The 19,843-nt window shown below is 45.6% G+C and overlaps 1 protein-coding gene across 4 annotated transcripts in view; it reads left to right on the top strand.

Moving 5' to 3' along the window:
• The first annotated feature begins 1,556 nt into the window (after window positions 1-1,556).
• Window positions 1,557-19,843, top strand: part of SLC22A15 (solute carrier family 22 member 15) — a 69,077-nt gene continuing 50,790 nt past the window's right edge. For all 4 annotated transcript variants that reach the window (XM_053655986.1, XM_037135115.2, XM_053655987.1 and 1 more), the window contains exons 1-2: window positions 1,557-1,870; window positions 15,119-15,331. In XM_053655986.1, coding sequence (XP_053511961.1) covers window positions 1,784-1,870; window positions 15,119-15,331 — 300 coding nt within the window. In that variant the 5' untranslated portion in view covers window positions 1,557-1,783. The remainder of the gene's footprint in view (window positions 1,871-15,118; window positions 15,332-19,843) is intronic.

Genomic DNA, 19,843 nt, shown 5'->3' with positions numbered 1-19,843 from the left:
TGGCAACAACTTTCATTGGGAACTAAAAAAAAAAAAGCACTGAATAGATAACAGTCCATCAGGTAAAGAGGAAATCATAATGTCCTGGAACGTTTTAAACTAAGGACATGGACAGCGCCCTGTGACAGAACCTGTTGCCAGAGCAGAGTAGTGCCCAGACAGAAATGCAAAGCCTTGAGCATAATTATTCTTTAAAGAAAAAGAAAATGGAAAGTAAGCTAAACTTTCAAGCCATGTAGCTAGTAAGAGAATTGCAGAGTAACAAAAGTAAGAAAGCAAGGAATTGATAGAATTCATAAACAAGAAAACAAAAAAAGATAGAAAACTCAGAAGATGAAAACTGGTCCTTTAATAAATAATAAAGCAGAAAACCTCTGGCAAGACTGATAAGAATGGGACACTGAACAACGGACAATATTAAGATTGAAAACAGGGCACAAAGACAGCTAGAGCATGGTTTTAAGAAACCCTGAGAGAACAAGATGAACAAGTTTATTCCAAAATGAACTTGGGTTCATTTTATATTGGTAAAAGGGTCATATTCCTGACTTTTAAAATTTTTTCTTTGACATCATGATGTGCAGGAGTGAAAAATTATAAATTAATATTTCATATGACATATGGCTAAATTAATAAACTGTTAGGTGGAAATCAGATTATTTTATTTTACTCCCTAAATGTTTTTATTTTACTCCCTAAATGTTTTTTAAAAGATATTTTATAAAAACTAGCTAAAATAGAAATGTTTCTATAAAAAATAACTAAACGTAATTAAAGAACACAAAACCATAAAGACACGTGGTACCTACCCACCCACCTATCTCGGCAATGAAGAGCCTCTTTCTGGAAAACCAGCCAAGATGAGATGGTTTCATGGAGAGATTTACCAAAGACTTTCACTCATTTTACTAAGCACTATAATGCCACTGCCAAATCCAGACAAGGTCAGTAGGAAGAAAAGAAAACTATTGGCCTGTCTCACTCTCAGATGTAAAATTGTGGATAAAACATTAGCAGGTTGCACCTCTTCTGTCCAATATTGTGTGGGGGTCACGGCCTGGACAATGGAATACTATGCAGCTGTTAAAACCAGCCTTCGGAGGTGGACGAATAAGGGGACTAAGGGAGGCGACCACTGACCCTGGGCCCTGCCACAACTTTCTTCACCTTTCCAACCCACAAGCTGCTGTTTATCCTTCAAACACCTTGGCAGCCATGGCCTCCTGCCCCCACAGAGCAATCTTTCCCCTTTTGTGTTTCCTCTGTACCTTGTGCATAGTTCTATGAGCAAATCTATCTCACAGTTGTGCAAGGCTTGTAGGATTGGGAAGAAATGTTGAACGGTACCCTTCTCTGAAGGGTCTAGAACGTCCCCTCCCCACCTCTTATACTGAACTGATTGATACAAAGGGACAAGTAATGCTGAGTCGCCCCCAAGCCGCCCAACAGTTATTGCGCCCTCTAAGCCCCGAAGCAGGGGCCTGAGTTGGACGCGGCTGCAGTTCCCATTTTCTCCATCGGAAAGGGCGCCTCTCGCCAAGCCACTTCCTCTTCCTCTCCGTTCCAGCGGCGCGGGCACCGATCCATCTCCAAGAAAAGCTCTGTAACGGGAAGCAGAGGCCAGGGTACCGGGCATCCAGCTCCAATTCCACGTCCTCCGCGCGCAGCCCAGGATTCCGCGCTGCCTGCGCCCCGCGCTCCACCCGCCACACGCGCGCTCCCACCTAAGCGGGACCGGAGCGGGTGCCGGGGGAGCGAGGGCCCCGCCAGAGTCGGGGGCGCCATGGAGGTGGAGGAGGCGTTCCAGGTGGTAGGGGAGATGGGCATCTACCAGATGTACTTGTGCTTCCTATTGGCGGTGCTGCTGCAGGTGAGTGCCCCGCCGCCCCAACAGCGTCCTGCACCTCCTGCTGCCTGGCGTTCGGCCGCGGGCGAGGCGTCCTCCTCTCCCCGCAAGGCTGGGCCCCACGCTCAGGCTCTGCGAGAACAGCCGAGGTGGGGGGCGCCTTCTAGCCTAACCCCACCGTGAGGGCAGGGCTGGGCCCCAGGACGCCAAGGTCACCGGCCAGTCTTCAGCCTCGGATCCTCCCACTATGGCGGTTTCTCCAGGTCCACCCATCTCCTCACCTCCAGTGGGGAAGAGTGTGTGTGTGTGTGTGCATGCGCGTGTTAGGTGGGGGTTAGGACCAGCCGGTTACTAAGCCGGGCAAAATCTTGTTGTTACCTGTGATCCACTGTGACCAGGAAAGCGAATTGTTGCTCTAACCTGTGGCACTGACACCTTGGGATGGAGACCTCCGAGAGAACCCTGGCGACCTACCGCTGAAGGGTCCCAGCCAGAGCAGCCTCCTGCAGCTCTGGCTATTCGCTTACTGCCTTTTAACTGGATTGGGGGGTGGGGCGCTCCCTATTCCAGAGGTTGTCGGTGCACAGGTTTATTCCTCTCTGGTTTCAGTTCTGCTGGATCGTGCTGCCTGGAAGCCAGCTTCGGCTGAGCCTTCTGTAAGTCGAACAGTGCTATCTACAATGTGTGGCTATGAAATGGAACCATGTCTTTGTGGTACAGAGTTCTCAGACACTATTTGCACACCCCAACCTAAAAATATGGGTTTCTGGTGCTCAAGGTCACTGTAAATAACGATTTTCTGAGCAAGTTACTCCTCCTTTGCCTGCTTAAAGGTTCTATTTGACATCAATGACATCAATATTCTTAAAGACATTTTATTCACAAATCCTTCATTAGTATTTACTGTGAGTCAGCCATTTTACGCATTCCTTCATTCAACAGATATTTAGTAAGTGCCTACTATGTGTTTGGCAGGGGCTGCAATAGTGGACAAATCAGAAACCCCTTTCCTGTGAAGCTTGTGTTCTGGTGAGGTGGGCGAGGCAGGCAGCCAGTATGTAATAAGAGATGTTCTGAGGGGGTACAGGATGGTCGTAAGTATAACCAGTCATAACTATAACCAGTTCATCAGTTGCTTAGACCTTGCATGAGGCAACTGCTCAACAGGAAGATGGGGGTGGGGGGAGGGGAGGGTTGACTTACTGTTTCATTTTCATTAAAATGATTGAAAGTTCAGTTGATTTTTTTTTTATCACTGGCCAGCGCTGCTCAAAATGATGGACTGAAAGATGAAAGCACTTGGTTCTCCAGCAAAGTGAGTTCTCAGCTCACAGATATGCAGTTTTCTGAAGTTTCTTTGTCTTAGCTTTAAATGTACTTTCCCTCTGAGGGGAAACTATTTGTGCTAAATTACAAAAGAGTGTTCAAAACAGAATAGGATTATAATCTTGCAATCTTTTAAGCCTGATTTCATTTGTAATACTTTTTCTTTGGGAAAATTCTTTTCCTGGTCTAACGGAGAATTCCAGGAACATAACTCTGTGGCTAAGAAATCCCACCTCCCCACTCCTCCACCCCTGGTCTCTACCTTTCTTGCCATTATCTTTTTATCTGCCTAGCCAGGAATCCAGCAACCTGGAACAAGTTTGTATTGACTGGAGTGTGGCACTGAAAAGTCCACTGTTCGGGGTTCAGGTCCCATTAAGTTTTCCCTCACTGTCCTTTGTGGTTGACTCGGGCAGTTAGGTTAGAGTTCGGTACCAAAGAGGCCTAAGCCCGTGACCATGACTGTTCACTGAACTCTGCCTGACATGTGGTTAGTATTTGCCTTAGAAAAACCAGGACTCAGAATGCTGGGGAGGAAGTGACTCACTGTTTATCTTGTACGTGTGGCCTGGGGAGGTGCTCCTCCCTTGCCTTTGTCAACACAGGTGAGGCCCCAGGCTAGGCAGAGAGGGTTCACAGCCGTCATATGTTTATGAAGACTCAAACCTCCCCCCCCTTTGAGATACGTGAGCCGGGTGGTCCTAGGATCACCCCAAGTTGTCCTGGATATGAGAATGGAGTTCCCAGAAGACCTCTCTACCAAGTCTGCTGTTGGAAAGGCTCGGCTGCGGCCGCCCTGCAGAGCGGCAGGCCCGGGGAGTCCCATGCACGGTTGTAGCACAATGCTATCAGCATTATTCGGGGGTTGCTTCCTCCAACAGAGGAAGAAGTCAGAAGTCCTTTTCAGAGTTGGCTTAAATGGAAGGAGGTTAATGTTGTCTGCCTTTGAAACCAAAGCGCTTGTCTACCGTTGCCCAAGGAAGGTATGGATCAGCTGCTAGCCCTGGACATTGTAGATGGGACTGTTAGAGACAGGGCCTGCCAGAGGGAGGGGCCAGGCCTCAGAGGGAGGGGCCGGGCCTCAGAGGGAGGGGCCGGGCCTCAGCGGGAGCCTTTTCTGCTGCTGAGATTTGCTTAATGACCAACCTCAGCTGAGAAACACAAAACCAGGGGGACAGAGATGGAGACTTGACAGGTCCTTTGATGTGTTCTTCCTCCTGGGACTATGATTACATTTTAAATGGCTTTCATCTCCATTTACTTCAAACACGTTCAAGTTCAAATAAAAGGACAAAACACATTACAAAGCCAGCTCTAAAGATCTTTAGGTTAACTGTTTTCTTGGATTATTGGTACTGTCCTATGGCTCCTCAAAAGCGACTTCAGTACCTTTGGCTGGGAGATGGTCCTTCATGTCCGTGCAGACGTGATCGTTGGCATCTCTGCAGTGTTCAGCTTTCAGACACCTAAAGGATATATGCAGATTTCACAGATTTCTCTTGGGCATAAGATGCAATGCCCTGCGACAGCAATATGTGGTTTTAAAGTGTATAAGCACAATCTAAGGGGATAAAATGGCTTCATATAAAAATGGTTGTCTTGCCCTGGCTGGTGTGACTCAGCGTATTGAGCGCCAGCTGAACCAAAGAGTCGCCGGTTTGATTCCCAGTCAGGGCACATGCCTGGGTTGCGGGCCAGGTTCCCAGTAGGGGGCAGGAAGAGGCAACCACACACTGATGTTTCTCTCCCTCTCTTTCTCACTCCCTTCCCCTCTCTCTAAAACTAAACAAATAAAACCTTTAAAAATATTTGTCTTAAGAATAAGCAGTAAGATTTATGATTTTACAGTTAGAAAAATTCTTACCCTCCAAATATACATGCCTTCCCTTGGGCTGGAGCTATTTGTGGTATTTAGATATGAATAATTCTGTTGACTTTATTGCTGCTTCTGTTTTCTGATGCTGACCCAGAGTCATTGCCATCACTACTGTTTTGAGTTTGAGTGTGTGCGAGCCTGTTTGCCAGCCTGTCTGGAGGAGGAAGGCTGGAGTCCACTTCTTTGTGTTTTGGTCTCCTTAGACAGACATAAAGGAAAACAGACCCTACTTCTTTGCTCTAAGCCAGAGACTCCAGCTCCCAGATTTGTCTCAGGATCGTGAATCCTAGGTTATAGTTTAATTCGTGTGGGATTTAAAACATCCATTAGCCAACAGAAACGTGTAACCTGTAACAAGCATTTGTTTCACCAGCAAAACTGTGATGCTGCTGTGAGCCTCAGCTTGAGCTGCACTACTCTGGCGTTCCAGAATCCATTAGTCTTATGTCAACTCTTAATAACCCCAACCTGATGTTTCAGATCCTAAAACTACCAGTGCATTCAAATCATCCACACGATAAACATCTTTTCACAGTGTTTTGGAAAGGGGAATGGCTGAACATGTATTTTGCGGAAGCGGAAACTATTAATATAATAGTCACACATGTAAAGATGTTTACCTTCAGTGCTCATATGGAGCAGGCATATTAAAATGACTATGAAATATCATTTCACACTTATTAGATTAGCAAACATTAAATAGTCTCCCAGCACACGTGTGATGAGCATGAGAAGCAGAAACTGTACCATCGAGAACACGATTCATCCTGTGGAGTGAAATTAAAACCCCGAGTTGGATTCTGAGGTATACGTCCCACAGTATCTCCTGACCATGTGCATAAGGAGGTATGGATAGGATGTTTGCTGCAGTACTCTTTGTAGTAACGGAAATTAGAGACCCCCTAAGTGATTCTCAAAGAGAGACTGGATAATTAAAATGTAGTATAAGTTTGATAGGCTATAACAATTAAAGCGAATGAACCAGATCTGTACACAGCTACATGGCTGAATCTCTAAAACACAAAGTTAGGTGGAAAAAAAAAATAACCAGCCTAAATTGTACAATGTGCCGCAAACTCTTATTCTAAACTTTTAGAACATACGAGGCGAGACTATACTTGGTTTGTGAGTGTGTGTGAACAACGGGCATGGTGAGCACATGGCCTGCGGGGATCCAGGCCCGGTCCCTGGGACGGCTCCCGCTCGGGAAGGGGAGTGGGGCTGGGAGGGGAGCGGTGGAAGGAGGTTTCCTCTGTGTCTGTAACACTGTATTTGAAAAACCTGACGCAAACATGGTAAGGTGTTACTTGCTAATTGTGGTGGTGAATGGTGTTTTATTAATTTTGCTTTTGTGTTATCTTTTCAAAATTAAATAATGGTAAAGAAAAGATCTGTAGACCTAGGAGAGAATGCTACAGCTCACTGATTGAGAATAGCAGTTCACTCTTTTACTGATATTCCTTTAACCAGCTGTGGCTGTGGACTGTGGTCATGAAACCCTTGGGAGGGCGAGGGAGAGTGCGTTTCACTCGGGGTGCTCTGTCAAACTTTGGAGGGAACGCTGTCACAGCTAACATCTCCTACCTGCTGGCATTCGTCACCATGACCCGCTCTCCCCAGGAAATTTGTAAGAAGACTGCCTTTTGACGAGGTGTCTCCAAAGTGGATAGCTGATGGTTCTCACCTTGCAAGCACAAGCCCATGGTGAAGTTCATACCGTGAACGTCAGTGAAGACCTCTGTTCCGTTTCATTATTAAAGCCAGCTCTCCTGTCCCCTGGGATCCTCACTACCACCAGGGGTTCAGCTGTGACTAGAGGCTTTAGTAAGAGTTTCATGGCTGTCATGGCTCTAGAACATGCAACCGTCTACCAGAGTTCTGTGCTAGTTTGAGCAAGTTTTATCCTGCCCTTACCCCCTGATTTAGTTCTGTCTGCCCTCAGACAGTGAGTCGAATCTTGGACCATAATCTGGGGATCGTTTGCCCAACGTGCCTTCCATTAGCTTAGGTGGGTGAGTGGGGCACCATAGGTCAAAGGCAGCTGGCCACACTTGCCCCCAGGAAGTTGCTGTTGTCTTTAGACAGACACCGCCCCCTGGTGCAAAGCGAGTGGAGCTGCAAACCTGTCAGACCCTAGGATTCCATTGCGGGCCTTACGGAGATCCAGGAGGCCTGTGGAGGTTTTGGAGGCTCCTTTGAGCCTGGAGCATCTCAAGAATTGGGATGTGCCTTGGAGAGCAACTAGCCTAACACCTCTACAGCACCCAGAGCTCCAGATGCCTGTCTGGCCAGGGCCACCCACAGCTGCTTGACGTGTGCCTTCACAGAGAAGGTTTTACCTTCCAAGACAACACACAAAAAGTCATTAAAACTGTGTACACAGGGAGGCAATGTGAAGACGGCAGGAGAAATTCTGGACACGAATGCCGTGACAGTTGGCTGCAAGGTGGCGGAGTGGACTTCCCAGGTGGCCCTTCCCCCCCCACTGCGCTCTTGGAAGTGGCTGGATCGTAAAAGTTTACTTCACTCGTTTTGCAAGTTTGGGATTTCATAATGTTGCCCAGTGCCCAGCGGTTAGTTGGCGTCGTGTCAGCGTTGACCTTGAGAATGCCAGCTTTTCTGAATGTGGCTCATCACCACAGTCAGACACTGCCTTCCAAGGAGTAGCTGTCAAGTCAAAGACACACAGAGCTCAGGAATCCTCTCTGACTTCCCCAGCCAGCCCGAGACAGAAGCAAACAGCTGCGTTCATGGGGACTGGATGCTACTCAACAAATAGTATGTAACAGTAGAAAGGAGAGAAAACACAGAAAAAAAGAACAAAAATTACCAGAACACTGTCACCCTGAGCTAAAACATGCTCACCTTTTGATATTATGGCCTTCCAGACTTTCGATTATACAAATATGTACGTTTATCACTTTTTGCAAAAAAATGTATTTTAACCTGATTTTGCTTGTCACACAATATTGGGAATGCCTGCTGGTGCTCATAAGTGAACAGATATGTTTTTTTAATGGCTGTAGCACAGTGTTCTGGGGTCTGGCTATGCCGTCATTTGCTCATTCAGTTCTCTTTTGTTGCAAAGCTGGGCTGACTCTTTCCTCTGTCCCACGGTTCCACGGTCTGCGCAGCCCAGGCCGTGGGGTCATTCTCTGGCTCGGGCCTTCGCTTCTCCCAGTCAAACGTTTCTGGAGACCAAATTTCTCCTGACCCCACTTCTCTCATTGTCCCCAGATGTTCTTTGTTCCAACTTTATGAAGGAAAGAGTGGTTACTAGGTGTAAACTTCCTAAACATCCTTTTCCTTCAAAATTCATTTTTATCCTCGCCTGTCAATATGTTTCTCCATGGTGTCCAAGAGGAAGATGTTTCTCTGCCCTCTTTCCAGGGAGATCCTCTCCTCTCACCTTGGTTCTGTGCTTCTCCATCAGCTGTTTCTCCTGGTCTGTCTTTCTGCTTTCACGGACACCCCAAGGCATGGCCTGCGTGGTGGACGTATGTGGTACATGCAAATAGCATTAGCTAGCCTTAACTTGCAAGTGAGAGGTTACTCCCTCTTCTATCCTTCTGTAATCCTTCCATTTATCAAAGGAGAAAGTCTCATTTGGTACTGGCCTTCCTCAAAACATTTGCAAATATTTCTCTTTTAACAAAGGGAATGAACTAGAATTGAAAAATTAAAAGAACGTTTAGCCTTTGGCAGAAAACATTCCCTAGTTATAATTTAATAACATTCTGTGTTAGTGGTATTTGTTATTCATGTTTTAAAAACTTCTTTTTAAACTGTGAAACATTTTAGATGAAATACAGAGAATAATATCCCAAACACACATGTACCTACTTCTAGATTTAATAAGTGCTAATATTTTGCCATATTTGTTTAAGGTTCTGCCAGTCAAAGTTCTCCCAGAGAAGCAGGAAGCAGAACTCCTAGAACGGAGATACATGTACATGTGTATATGCATGCATATGTGTTGTATACATACATGTATAGGTATATGGTTGTGTATGTAATCAGTGAATGATTTATTATGAGGACCTGACCAATGCAATTGTGGAAGCTGGTCCCGCAGTCCCTGTGGGGCTGCTGTCTGTCTGATGCTGGGGCTTGAAGCCTGCGGGCTGGCAGTCCGGGAGGGAAGGGGCATCTGGAGCCCATCGGGATACACTGGAACTGCGTCCCTCTTGCTGCCTCCAGCTTAAGGAGCAAATGCCTTGCATCATAGAATTAAACACACACCTGGCCCAGGAGCCGGAGATGCTGAAGGAGGGGCCGGGGAAGAGGAATCGGGTTGCAGGTCAAGCTGCTGGGTCACACCAACCAGGTGAGCCAGGGAAGAAGTGACCATGCGTGGGAGGCACAGAGCAGTTGCCCCGACCTGCTGAGCATAAAAACTGAAGTGGCTGCTCCTTTGCTTTCATGCCTCCCCCCAAATCTTGCCTGAAAATATCGCTCCCTGCCCACCTTAGATAAAAGCATACCAGCCGACACTTGGCATTGAAACATGGTGTGTGTTTTTGTAGTTCTATCTGTCTGGTCCTACCTGTAGTAATGAAACATTTTCTTTCTCTACAAATTTACTTAAGTTGAAAGACCTGAATGAATTTAAAAGAAGACTACCAAGTAATTAGTAGAAAACCAAACGTGGGTATGTAAATCTCTTACAGGGCCTACTCAGATGATTGAAGTTTGGGAAAAGCTGAGTTAGCTGGCCCTGGGGTAATTCTTCAAAGAACACTAAAAATGTGTTCTTTACTTTCCTGACTCTGGTTATTTCTTTGGCCTAAAATTTCCCCTGATTGTTGTTTTGATTGACCCCCTGCAGCCTTCCACTACCTAGCTCAGGGGTCACATTTGGGACCCTCTGCTTATTCCCCTCGTTGAAATCCCCATCTGCTTCCTCTGTGCTCTCAGCAACTGCATTTGAACTAGAGCTAATGTAGCGTTTGTCAGGATCTGTCCGTATATGTAGCTCTGGATATATTTGCTGTCTTGACTTGAATGTATACACCTAGAACGAAACAACTGTTTCTTAGGCATCCTTGATATCATCTAAGACTTGTAATATCATCCAAAGTGTTGTAACGTGTTGGCACTCAGTAAATTTTTTAAAAAATTAAACCCAAATAACAGAAGGCGGACCAGTGGTGGTATTTCCATTTAATCTGGGAGAGAGAAGGGAACGGATGCAGGTTAAATGGTGCGTCCAAAGTCTTAATTAGTGGTTGGAACCAAGATCAAGTTCTAGGTTTACTGGTTTTTAATCTATTATACTTTTTTCACCCCCTTACACCGTTCTGCAAGGAATCAGTTAAAATATATCACAGGCTCTTGGGTTTCTTGAAGGATATAGAAGGGTAAGTTGGGGTTTCTTTCCTTCAGGAGAGGACAAGTCGTTAGGAAATCAGAAGTTAGCTATATCTACACCGTTGAATAGTGATGCCAAAATAATATCGTCACAGTAAATAATGCAGGCATTGCATGTCCATGACTTTAGAAAGAGGTTAGTGAGGTCTAGAGTGGTTCATTGACTCCAGAAGGAGAGCTGACCTTGATCTGAACTTGGAAGCAGGGGTTTAGGGAAAAATGGGTCATTCCAGGTGGAAAAGCATAAAATCAGAAAAAGTGTAGAAGAGGAAACAACCTATACCTTTGCTATACCCGGTGTGGCCCAGGCCAGCGGCCTTGACCTCAGCAGAGCTCTTTAGAAACGCAGGCTGTCCAGTCCCTTCAGCGCCTAGGGAATCAAACTGCACGTCAGAGCCTGTGAGGGGCTGGTGGGCTGTGCAGTTTACTGCTGGCTGAAGAAACATCCCATTTGCCCCCCAGCATAGGTTGGTCAGATATGAGTGAATTAGGTAAAGATGTACTACTGGTGTCCGTTCTTACTAGATGAACACGACATTTATCGAGGTGTTGGTTTGCTGAAAGGTTGCCAGAGCTGAGGTCCAGGCCCAGGTTTATAGCTCTCATGTTTTTTTAGCAGCACTCAGTGGGGCGTGGCGTCTGGGGAATTGAATAGGCCGGCTCAGAGCTCGGACCCGGAGCAGGCAGCAGCAGGCCACAGGTGGGGATCCGGGGTGCTGGGCCATTTATCACGTGTCCATTCCTGGGCTTTGACCAGAAGAGCTTCATGAGGCGTGTCTCAGGGAGACTGATGTGGAGGGATTGGATTAGAGTCCGGAAGAAACAAGACTTAGAGACACCAGTTACTCAGGACACAACAACTAAACATTTTTAAGTTCAAGAAAATGCGTCATATATCAGTAAATCACCTTAAAAATATTTATGGAATGCTCCCTTTGTGCTGGGCCCTGGGCAGCTGGTGGTACCCATGTCGTGCGTTTGGCTTAGTCAGTTAGACTCCTGAGCACCAGGTGCCCGGAAGGCTAACAATAATGACAAGAATGAAATCACTTCTGATTTTTCCTGCTTATTTTTTTCTCTGGAAAAAGCTCTGGCTCCAAAGTCAGGTGGCTCCCAGTCTCGTCCCGGTTTTGCTATTAGTGCTACTGGTAACCTTGAATGAGTCACTGATAGCTCGGTAGCTCATTTTTCCTGCTTCGAACACACATCCTACTGCTCGTGACTTCACAGGCGAGACATTGTGATGGGAGAATTACGGAGGCGGTTTTGGTTTCCTGAGTGTTACAAAAGCTTATAATGCTGTTAAACATAAAATGGCTTTTTAAAACCTTCGCTTTCTGAAACTTTTAAAATTTCAATCCCCGAGTGCATTTTAGTCACTTTTCTCATTATAATTATATTGAGAGGGAACAAAGCCCCAGCCATCTGTGGTCTTGCTCTCCTTCCCTGGAGGTGGCACTGGAGAAGATAATGATTTATTCGAGGTGTTGTTAGTCCCCCTCCGAAGGAGAATGGATGGCGGTTTCTCATTGTGCCTCCAAGGGCCGTCTGCTGATGGGTGCGATTCATTAGACGAGAGTGTGCGGACGTGTGTGTGCCTGGTAGTTGTGGAACAGGAGCGTGAGAGGAGACTTTTACTCTGCAGGGAAGAAGCAGGCTGTGAGCTCTGGGGCAGTGGGGCAAGAGGAGACCCAGCCCGGTGTCCCGTGTATAGGCAGAGCAGCCTGTGACCAGATCAGGGCTAAACCTTTGGTTTCATAGGACCAGGAGACCCGTGTGTGGCTCCAGGGGACCCAACAGGAATCTCTGCGCAGAGTTTAAGCATCACCTTTCACCTCATTGTCATGGTGCCCCTTCCATAGCGTTTATCACGTGGTATCAGAGCTGCCTGCCTTCCTCCTCGGTCTCCCTAATCTTTAGCAAAACCGAGCCTGGCCACGCGTGTCAGACGAGACACAGGCTGGGGCTGTTCTGTGGAGCCTGCACTGCATAGGCAAGCTGCATGTTTCTGGTCCATCTGGGGACATGAAGCCATGGCCCTGTGTGTTCATTCGGGGGGGAGTGCATGTGTTCATGTGCATGGGGGGACAGGGGAAACCTTGTGAGGGGTGCTGGAGGGTAGAGAAGGTGAGAAAGGTGGAAAGTCCTCACTCAGCCTATAGGTTGCTGGGAATATGACCGATGAATGCAGATAATACTGACTCACTAGGTTTCCCTGCTCCCTGCAGCATGAATCCGTCCAGAACTCCACCACCTCTGTTTTCCAACTGCCTCCTACACACTGTGGTTTCTGCCGAGAATGGCAGCCTCCACAAGGCAACATGGCCTAGATTGGAGGACCTTTGGAGCCTTTCCTCCTTTGCTTAGAGCATTGCTTATCCCAGAACAATCCAGATAAGGATATGATGTGTTAACATGTTTCCAGCAAGCACTCGGAGCAGTGCCTGGCCCGTAGTTAGCATGAGAGAGGTGCTTGCTGTTATTAGCAGTGTTCCATCCTGGTCATTTCTTCGTACATTCACTTGGTGAGTGTGTGATGCTACGTATCTAGGCCCCGAGTGATTTGCTTTGGAAGCCCAAAAGGTGAACCAGACGGAGCTCCCGCCCTCAGGGAGAGTGCATTCCAATAGGAAAAATAAATCAGCAAGTACGCACATATATTGCAGTGAAGAAAATGATAGGAATCTAAGAAAGGTTTCGATGGAGCTTTGGTGGGTGGGGTGGTGAGCAGAAGCAGAAGGGGGCTTCTGGAGAAAACCTAGAGGAAGGCAGGATGGTAGGAGGCGGCATCCGAGTTGCAGGTTGGAGGATGGGAAAGGCTCAGACATGTACAGCAGGAGGAAGCACTTTCCAGGGAAGAGACTGTGGGAACAAAGGCAGAAAAGGGCAAATCTGGAGAGACAACGTGACTAGCTTGCCTTGCTGGGTCGAAGGCCATGCATTTACCAGAACCGAGTTTTGCGTCATTTCCTGAGTTTCCTTGCCCCATTTTCTATTTTCATTTCTTTACCAATCAATGAAATTTCAGTGGGTTATAATCAGGAGGGGCAGTGACTAAAACCGACTCGAGTGACTTTATAATTATAGCTGCTGCTAAATGTATCATCTCTCTGTTGTCGTAATTATTAAGGATTCTATTTTTATAAGCCGATGGCCTCCTGTTCTAAAACTTCCTTCATAATATGCAAATAGGGCCAAGGAAGCAATTAAATCCAGAAACATGTTTTGTTTTGAACTTTCCAATAAATCACCCACGCAGGCTGACCTATGGCAGCTCCGTAATCTCGAGAGGCCGGCGGCCATTCTGCTCCAAGTAGATCGGGGCTGCCTTCCATCCCGCAGCCCACTGAGAGGGGAAAGTCACAGCTTGGGTTTTACACTGGCTTTCTGTTTGACACTCACAATGTCACGACTTCTTCACTCTTACCCTGGCAGTAATCTCTTCATCTACTCGTGACGAATCACTGTGCCTTGGTACTTTAGCTTATCTGCTTCACAGCTGAGTGTGCCCCCGCACACTGGTGTGGAAGGCACTGGTGGGGGGCACTGAGGAAGGGACACACGCTGTGGGCAGGTCCGCCCGCCTTGGTGTGCCCCAGGAACATGCCATCGGTGGGGGTGTCACTGTGTCTGCTGAGCAGTCACGAGTGTGTGTGTTTCAGACCCTTGTTCTGTTTAAAGGTGTGTTCTCACACATTGAGTTCTAAGTTAATGGGGATAATTTCTTAAAATAACAATTTCTCACTTGGGAGAAAGCTCATCTGTTTTCTTAATACATGTTCAGCTTGAAATAATCATCCAGCAACGAGAGCAGACGTCAGTGGAAGTCCACAGCATAAAAGGCTGCATTGGGCCTGAGAGCTTGCAGGTGAAGAGCCCGGAATAGTCGGGGACAAATGGCATGTATTTGTCAATACGTATTGACAACCAATACGTATTTCTTAAATGAGTAAGATATTTTTTTCCCTTTGGGGAGATAACTATGGAGATTAAACGATGGTTAAGTACAACCAAAGGTTATAAAGTGAATATCTCTTCCTGGAATTTTGAATTTCTTCACATTGCATTGTAAGTTGTATATGCAAATATACATATGCAAATATATCATAATATGCAAATAGGGCCAAGGAAGCAATCAAATCCAGAAACATGTAAAATACATTTTAAAAATGTATTTTAAAATATCACTTAGTCAAGTACATATATTATGTTTGCCTGCTTTAATAAAACACCCTCGCCTGGGTGCCCACCCTCTCATATGTGTGCTTCACATGCATGCGTGTGTGTGTACTGCTTTCTGACACATTTAACTGTGCCAAAGGGTTTTCTTGTTTAAATAGTGAATTCAAGGCCAAGATACTCCTGGAGACTGGTTCATGCTTATCTGAACTGGGGGTTTAGTGTTGAGGAGAACACGGTTGGAATGTTAGTCTTCTAAATCTGAGCCAGTAAGATCTCCCCCTCCACCCACCCAGTGTTGAACCATCTGTGTGCAGTTGGAAAAAATATCAGGTGCTTTACATGGGGAATCACTGATGGCTTCATAGCAATAATAGATCACGAAGCTTCCTTTTTACGTCTTTCTCCTTTGTTTCTGATAGTCTAGTTTCTGTAGCTCATGAAAACACCGGTCTTGCAAGGTTTGTGAGCTTATGGATTGTGTTTCCAGCACAGACGCTTTTGTGTGTTTGCTCCTCCAGCTCTATGTGGCCACGGAGGCCATCCTCATTGCGCTGATCGGGGCCACGCCGTCATACCACTGGGACCTGGCAGGGCTCCTGGCCAATCAGAGCCACGGCGGCCAGAGGGCTGGTGAAGACCGGGCCCTCGGAGCCTGGCTCCTGAGGGCCAACGGCAGCGAGATCCACAAGCACGTGCACTTCAGTGGCAGCTTCACCTCCATCGCCTCCGAGGTAAGCCGGGAGCGGGGGACAGGGGAGGAAAACAGGCGTTGGGGTCACTACATGAACACGTCTCCTGGTCCCAGGGGAGCCGCCTTTTTGTCTGTTGATTTGAATTTCAGCCACATCTTTAAGTACCTTTCTAGTAAATTTCAAACACATAATTTTTCCTTCCTACTAAAAATGGGAGAAGCATGAGTCTTACCAAATTCGTTAAATGAAGATAGAAACTCCAAAAGAGGTGCCCTTCAATGATAGTGTCCTGCTAAAAAGTGAATGGAAATGCCCATGCTGGTTCATTATGGACACAAAAATCAATGAAGTAAAGAGAGAGATGTCACGACCCATCTGGAGCATCCAAGGTTCATGTTTAAGTCCAGTCTCGGGTGCAGACCACATGACTATGCAGCCTCAGATACAAATGTACCACTTCCTGTGGGCAGGAGGCCTTGTCTTCCAGTGGGGCTTTGCTGGCCAAGAAAGTTCTGAAAAGGACTGAACCTTCTGGGCCAGTCAGAGGTGAATAAGCTGCGGGTAGACAGTTTGGCAAAGAGAGACCCCGGGATGTAGGGCCAGGCTCATGCTCAGTTGGAAAGCACCTGTACTGGCCGGTAACATGTTAAAACAGTCTATGTTCTCCGCCTTCTCCCCGAAAGCTCTCCATTTGCTCAGTGCTATCCTGGAAGTTTCTCCTCCATTCAAAAATTTTTTGAGTTTATGTCATAGTATTGAATTTTATAATATACATCGATTTGCCATTTTCTACATCAGTTGCAATGATCCTCCTGTGATTTTTTTCTTTACCTTCTAACAAGGTGGATTATACTAATTGATTTTTAAATATCGAACTAGCCTTACATGTCTGGATGGCATAGAATTATTTTTATATATCGCTGAATTCTATTTGCTAATATTTTGCTAAGGATTTTGGCTTCTGTATTCGTGATGGATGTTGGTCTGTAGTTTTGGGGGGTTTTGTATTCTTTTTATCTGGTGTTTGTATGAGAGTAACCCTACCTTCATAAAATGAATTTAGAAGTGTTTCTATTTCCTAGAAGAAGTTATGTAGAATCGATGTTCTCTAAACATTTGTTAGCATCCTCCATTGAAATCACGTTGGCCTGTAGATTTCTTTTTGAGGAGTTTTAAAATTATAAATCCAATTTTCTTAATAGTTACGGGGCTATTTAAACAATCTATTTTGTATTGTGAATTGGTCCATTTCATCTAAGTGGTCAAATGTATATATAATAGAGAAAGAGTGGTTCATAGTATGATCTTATTATCCCTTTGACATCTTCGGAGTGTGAAATGATATCTCCTCTTTGATTACTTGATATTGGTAATTTGCATCTTCTCTCTTATTCCATGACTTGTCTGCCCTGAAAGAGGCTTGCCAGTTTTATTGATATTTTTAAAGAGCCAGCATTTGTTTCATTGATTTTTCTCTGTTGTTCTATTTTCAATCTGATTGATTTCTGCTCTGCTCTTTATTATTCCCTTCCTTCTCCTTGCTTTGAGCTTATTTCTGCTTTTTTTCCAGTTCAAGAGGTGGTAGCTTAGAGTATTGATGATAATCTTCCTATTTTCAAATGTAAGCATTTAGTGCTACACATTTCCCTCTCTGGATGGCTTTAACTGTGTGCCACAAGTTTTGACATGTTGTATTTTAATTTGTATTTAACTTGATGTATTTTTTTTCTCTTGGAGATGTCCTGTTTGACCCATGGATTGTTTAGAAGTATGCTGTTTAGTTTCCTAATATTTGTAGATTTTCCCATTAACTTTCTCTTTTTTATTTTGAGTTTGATTTTATTGTTGTCAGAGGATATATTCTGTATGATTTCAATTCTTCTGGCCCAGGATGTGGTCTTTCTTGGTATATGTCCCATTGGCACTTGAACTAAATGTATGTTTTTGTTGCTGGTGAGTGAAGTGTTTTATAAATGTTGTTTAGGTCCTGTTGGTTGATGCCGTTATTGAGTTCTTCTGTATACCTGCCAGTCTTCTCCCCAGTTGTTCTATAGATTGTTGAGAGAGAGAAGCGTTTGCGTCTCTAATTCTAATCATGGATCTATCGATTTCTCTTTTTATTCTTCTCAGTTCTTGCTTCACATATTCAATAGCTCTCTGGTATGGTATATGCATATTTATGGTTGCTATGTCTTTTGCTGGATTGGCCGTTCTACCATTTTATAATCTTCTTTTCTGTGCCTGGTAATTTTTTTTTTGCAACACATGATAATTTTATGAAGCTCAAATTTTATTCTCCATAGCTCAACTGTTACTGAACACAGCCACGCTGTTTTGTTGAGGCGTTGTTGATGGTGATTTGCATGCTGGAATGGTGGGGTTGAGTGGTTGTGACAGACCGTAGAGCCAGAAAAGCTGAAAATATTTGCTACCTGATTCTTTGTCCCTGGTAATTTGTTCAAAAATGTGCTTTATCTGATATTAATATAGCCACTCCTGCTTTCTTTGATTAGTGTTAGCATGATATATATATTTTATCATTATATGTGAAGTTTGTTTCTGGTAGACAGCATATAATTGAGTCAGGTTTACATTGCCAATCTTTGTGTATCTCGGTAATCCACACTTAATGTAATTATATGTTAGGGCATACCTCTCCCATTTTATTTTTTGTTTCCTGTTCATTCGCTCTTTTTTCTTGTTCTCTTTGGTTTATCCTGCCTTTCTGTAGACTACTTGAACATTCTTCAGAATTCCATTCTGACTTATCTGTAGTGTTTCTGAGTGTACCTCTTTGTATAGTCTTTTTAGTGATTGCTCTTGGCATTACACTATAAATATACGTACATATGTGCATCTATATATAACGTTTCACAGTCTACTGATATTGTCAAACCACTAGTTTGAGTGACATAAAGAAACTGTACCTCACTTTGCATTCCTTCGCCCTCCCCTGTTTATAATACAGTTGTTGTAAATATTTCCCTGCTCACTTTTAGAACCACATTGCACGGTGTTACATCTACAAAGTGCTCCCTGTACCTTTGGAGAGAGCGCGCAGGCTTTGTTGGGGCTTCTTTCGTTGCTCCCCTCGCATTTCTGAGTCACTGGCTCTTCTGGCGCCTGGCCTGGGATGCGGAAGGCAGAGAGAAACCTGGGACACTCATTTCCGTGCTGTTTTCAGGCCCCCGGGCTCCCACCGGGTCTTCTCACCACCTTTCAGAATTGCCTTTTGTTTGTTTTATGCAAAATGTCCAGGGTTTTAGTGATGCATCATGGGAAAAGTGATGTCCAGGGAAAAGTAGGTTGACTCCATCTTCCTGGAGGTGAAAGTCCTCTTGTGTCCTTTTGGCCTGCTCATCACTTTATGTGAGCACCTTAAACGTTTTTGGCATGACCAGATATTCCAGGTTCATCGTGCACTTTCTCATGCCCACTGTAGAAAGCCATTTCTCCAAAAAGCCCTGGTTCTGTTTATGGCCCCCACAGGATTTTGAAATGGGTGAGAACAATAGGTCTGCTCACTACATTACAAGGAAGGCGAGTTTCAGAGCAAATTCTGCCATACCTATAAACACTTCCTAACTAAATTCTTTTTTCTCAAAGCACAAAAGAAACTGTCTTGCAGGCTTGAGAAGTGCTAGCTCTGTGGTTTTACAGGTGTTCCAAACTGCACGCACGACAGGTCGTGGTGACAAAGTCCAGCTTCACAGGGTCAGTGTACTGGCCCCTTCCCTGCAAGCACCAAGCAGACAGGACCTTCCAGAGTCTACCTTGGCTCAGGACCAGGGAGAAGTTTTAGCCTAGGAAAGCCTGTCTGTAGGTAAAGAGGGCAGATCACACCGGTTGTCTCAGAAATTCATGCACGGGCCGTGAGTGGCTCTAAGGTACATTGAGCTAATCCATGTTTCTCGAATGCCTTTGCTTTCACCAGGGATGGCCCCTGTTTAAAATTCAGCATTGCTCGTCAGCAGGCCACTATTTTAATAAAGGACAAGCACAGTGCCCATTGTCGGTAGGCACAAGGACTTCCGGTGCCCTGGTAGGAGATTCCTCTGGAGAAGGGGCTTTCTGCAGCGGAGGCCGGCGGAGCACTGCGGGGCAGGGCAGCCTTGATGGGCCTACCGCGGGACCGCAGCGAGAGCTTGGCCTGAGGAGCATTTACACAGAATGTCCTGCAGTATACGCTTAATACCTTAAATTAAATAATGTAGCAACACTATGCTTCAGCACGACAGGCACTCCACACATTTCGGTGGAATCGAATTAAATTAATACTAATGAAATCTATACTTAGGAGCCCTTTTAGGTATCACCAGAGGGATGCCATTATTAGCAAATATTTATTGAGCAACTACTACTTGCCTGAACCTGAAGAAGGCCTTGATACAGGGAGGGAGACGGCTGTCAGACCCTGCGCCCCAGGGCAGTGGGCCTGGGCGCCCTGGTCACTGGCGCATCTCCTGGCTGGCGCCCAGGAGCCTCACCTGCATCGTGCTTGACTGGAGGCCGAGCACGGAGGGGAGGGAGCCCAGGGAGCTGGGCTGCCAG

Source organism: Artibeus jamaicensis, unplaced genomic scaffold, assembly GCF_021234435.1.
Source record: "Artibeus jamaicensis isolate MK-2021 breed Jamaican fruit bat unplaced genomic scaffold, CSHL_Jam_final scaffold_1689, whole genome shotgun sequence".
Taxonomy (NCBI): domain Eukaryota; kingdom Metazoa; phylum Chordata; class Mammalia; order Chiroptera; family Phyllostomidae; genus Artibeus; species Artibeus jamaicensis.
The sequence above is the reverse complement of the archived record's forward strand: the minus strand, read 5'-3'. Positions and strand labels throughout refer to the sequence as shown.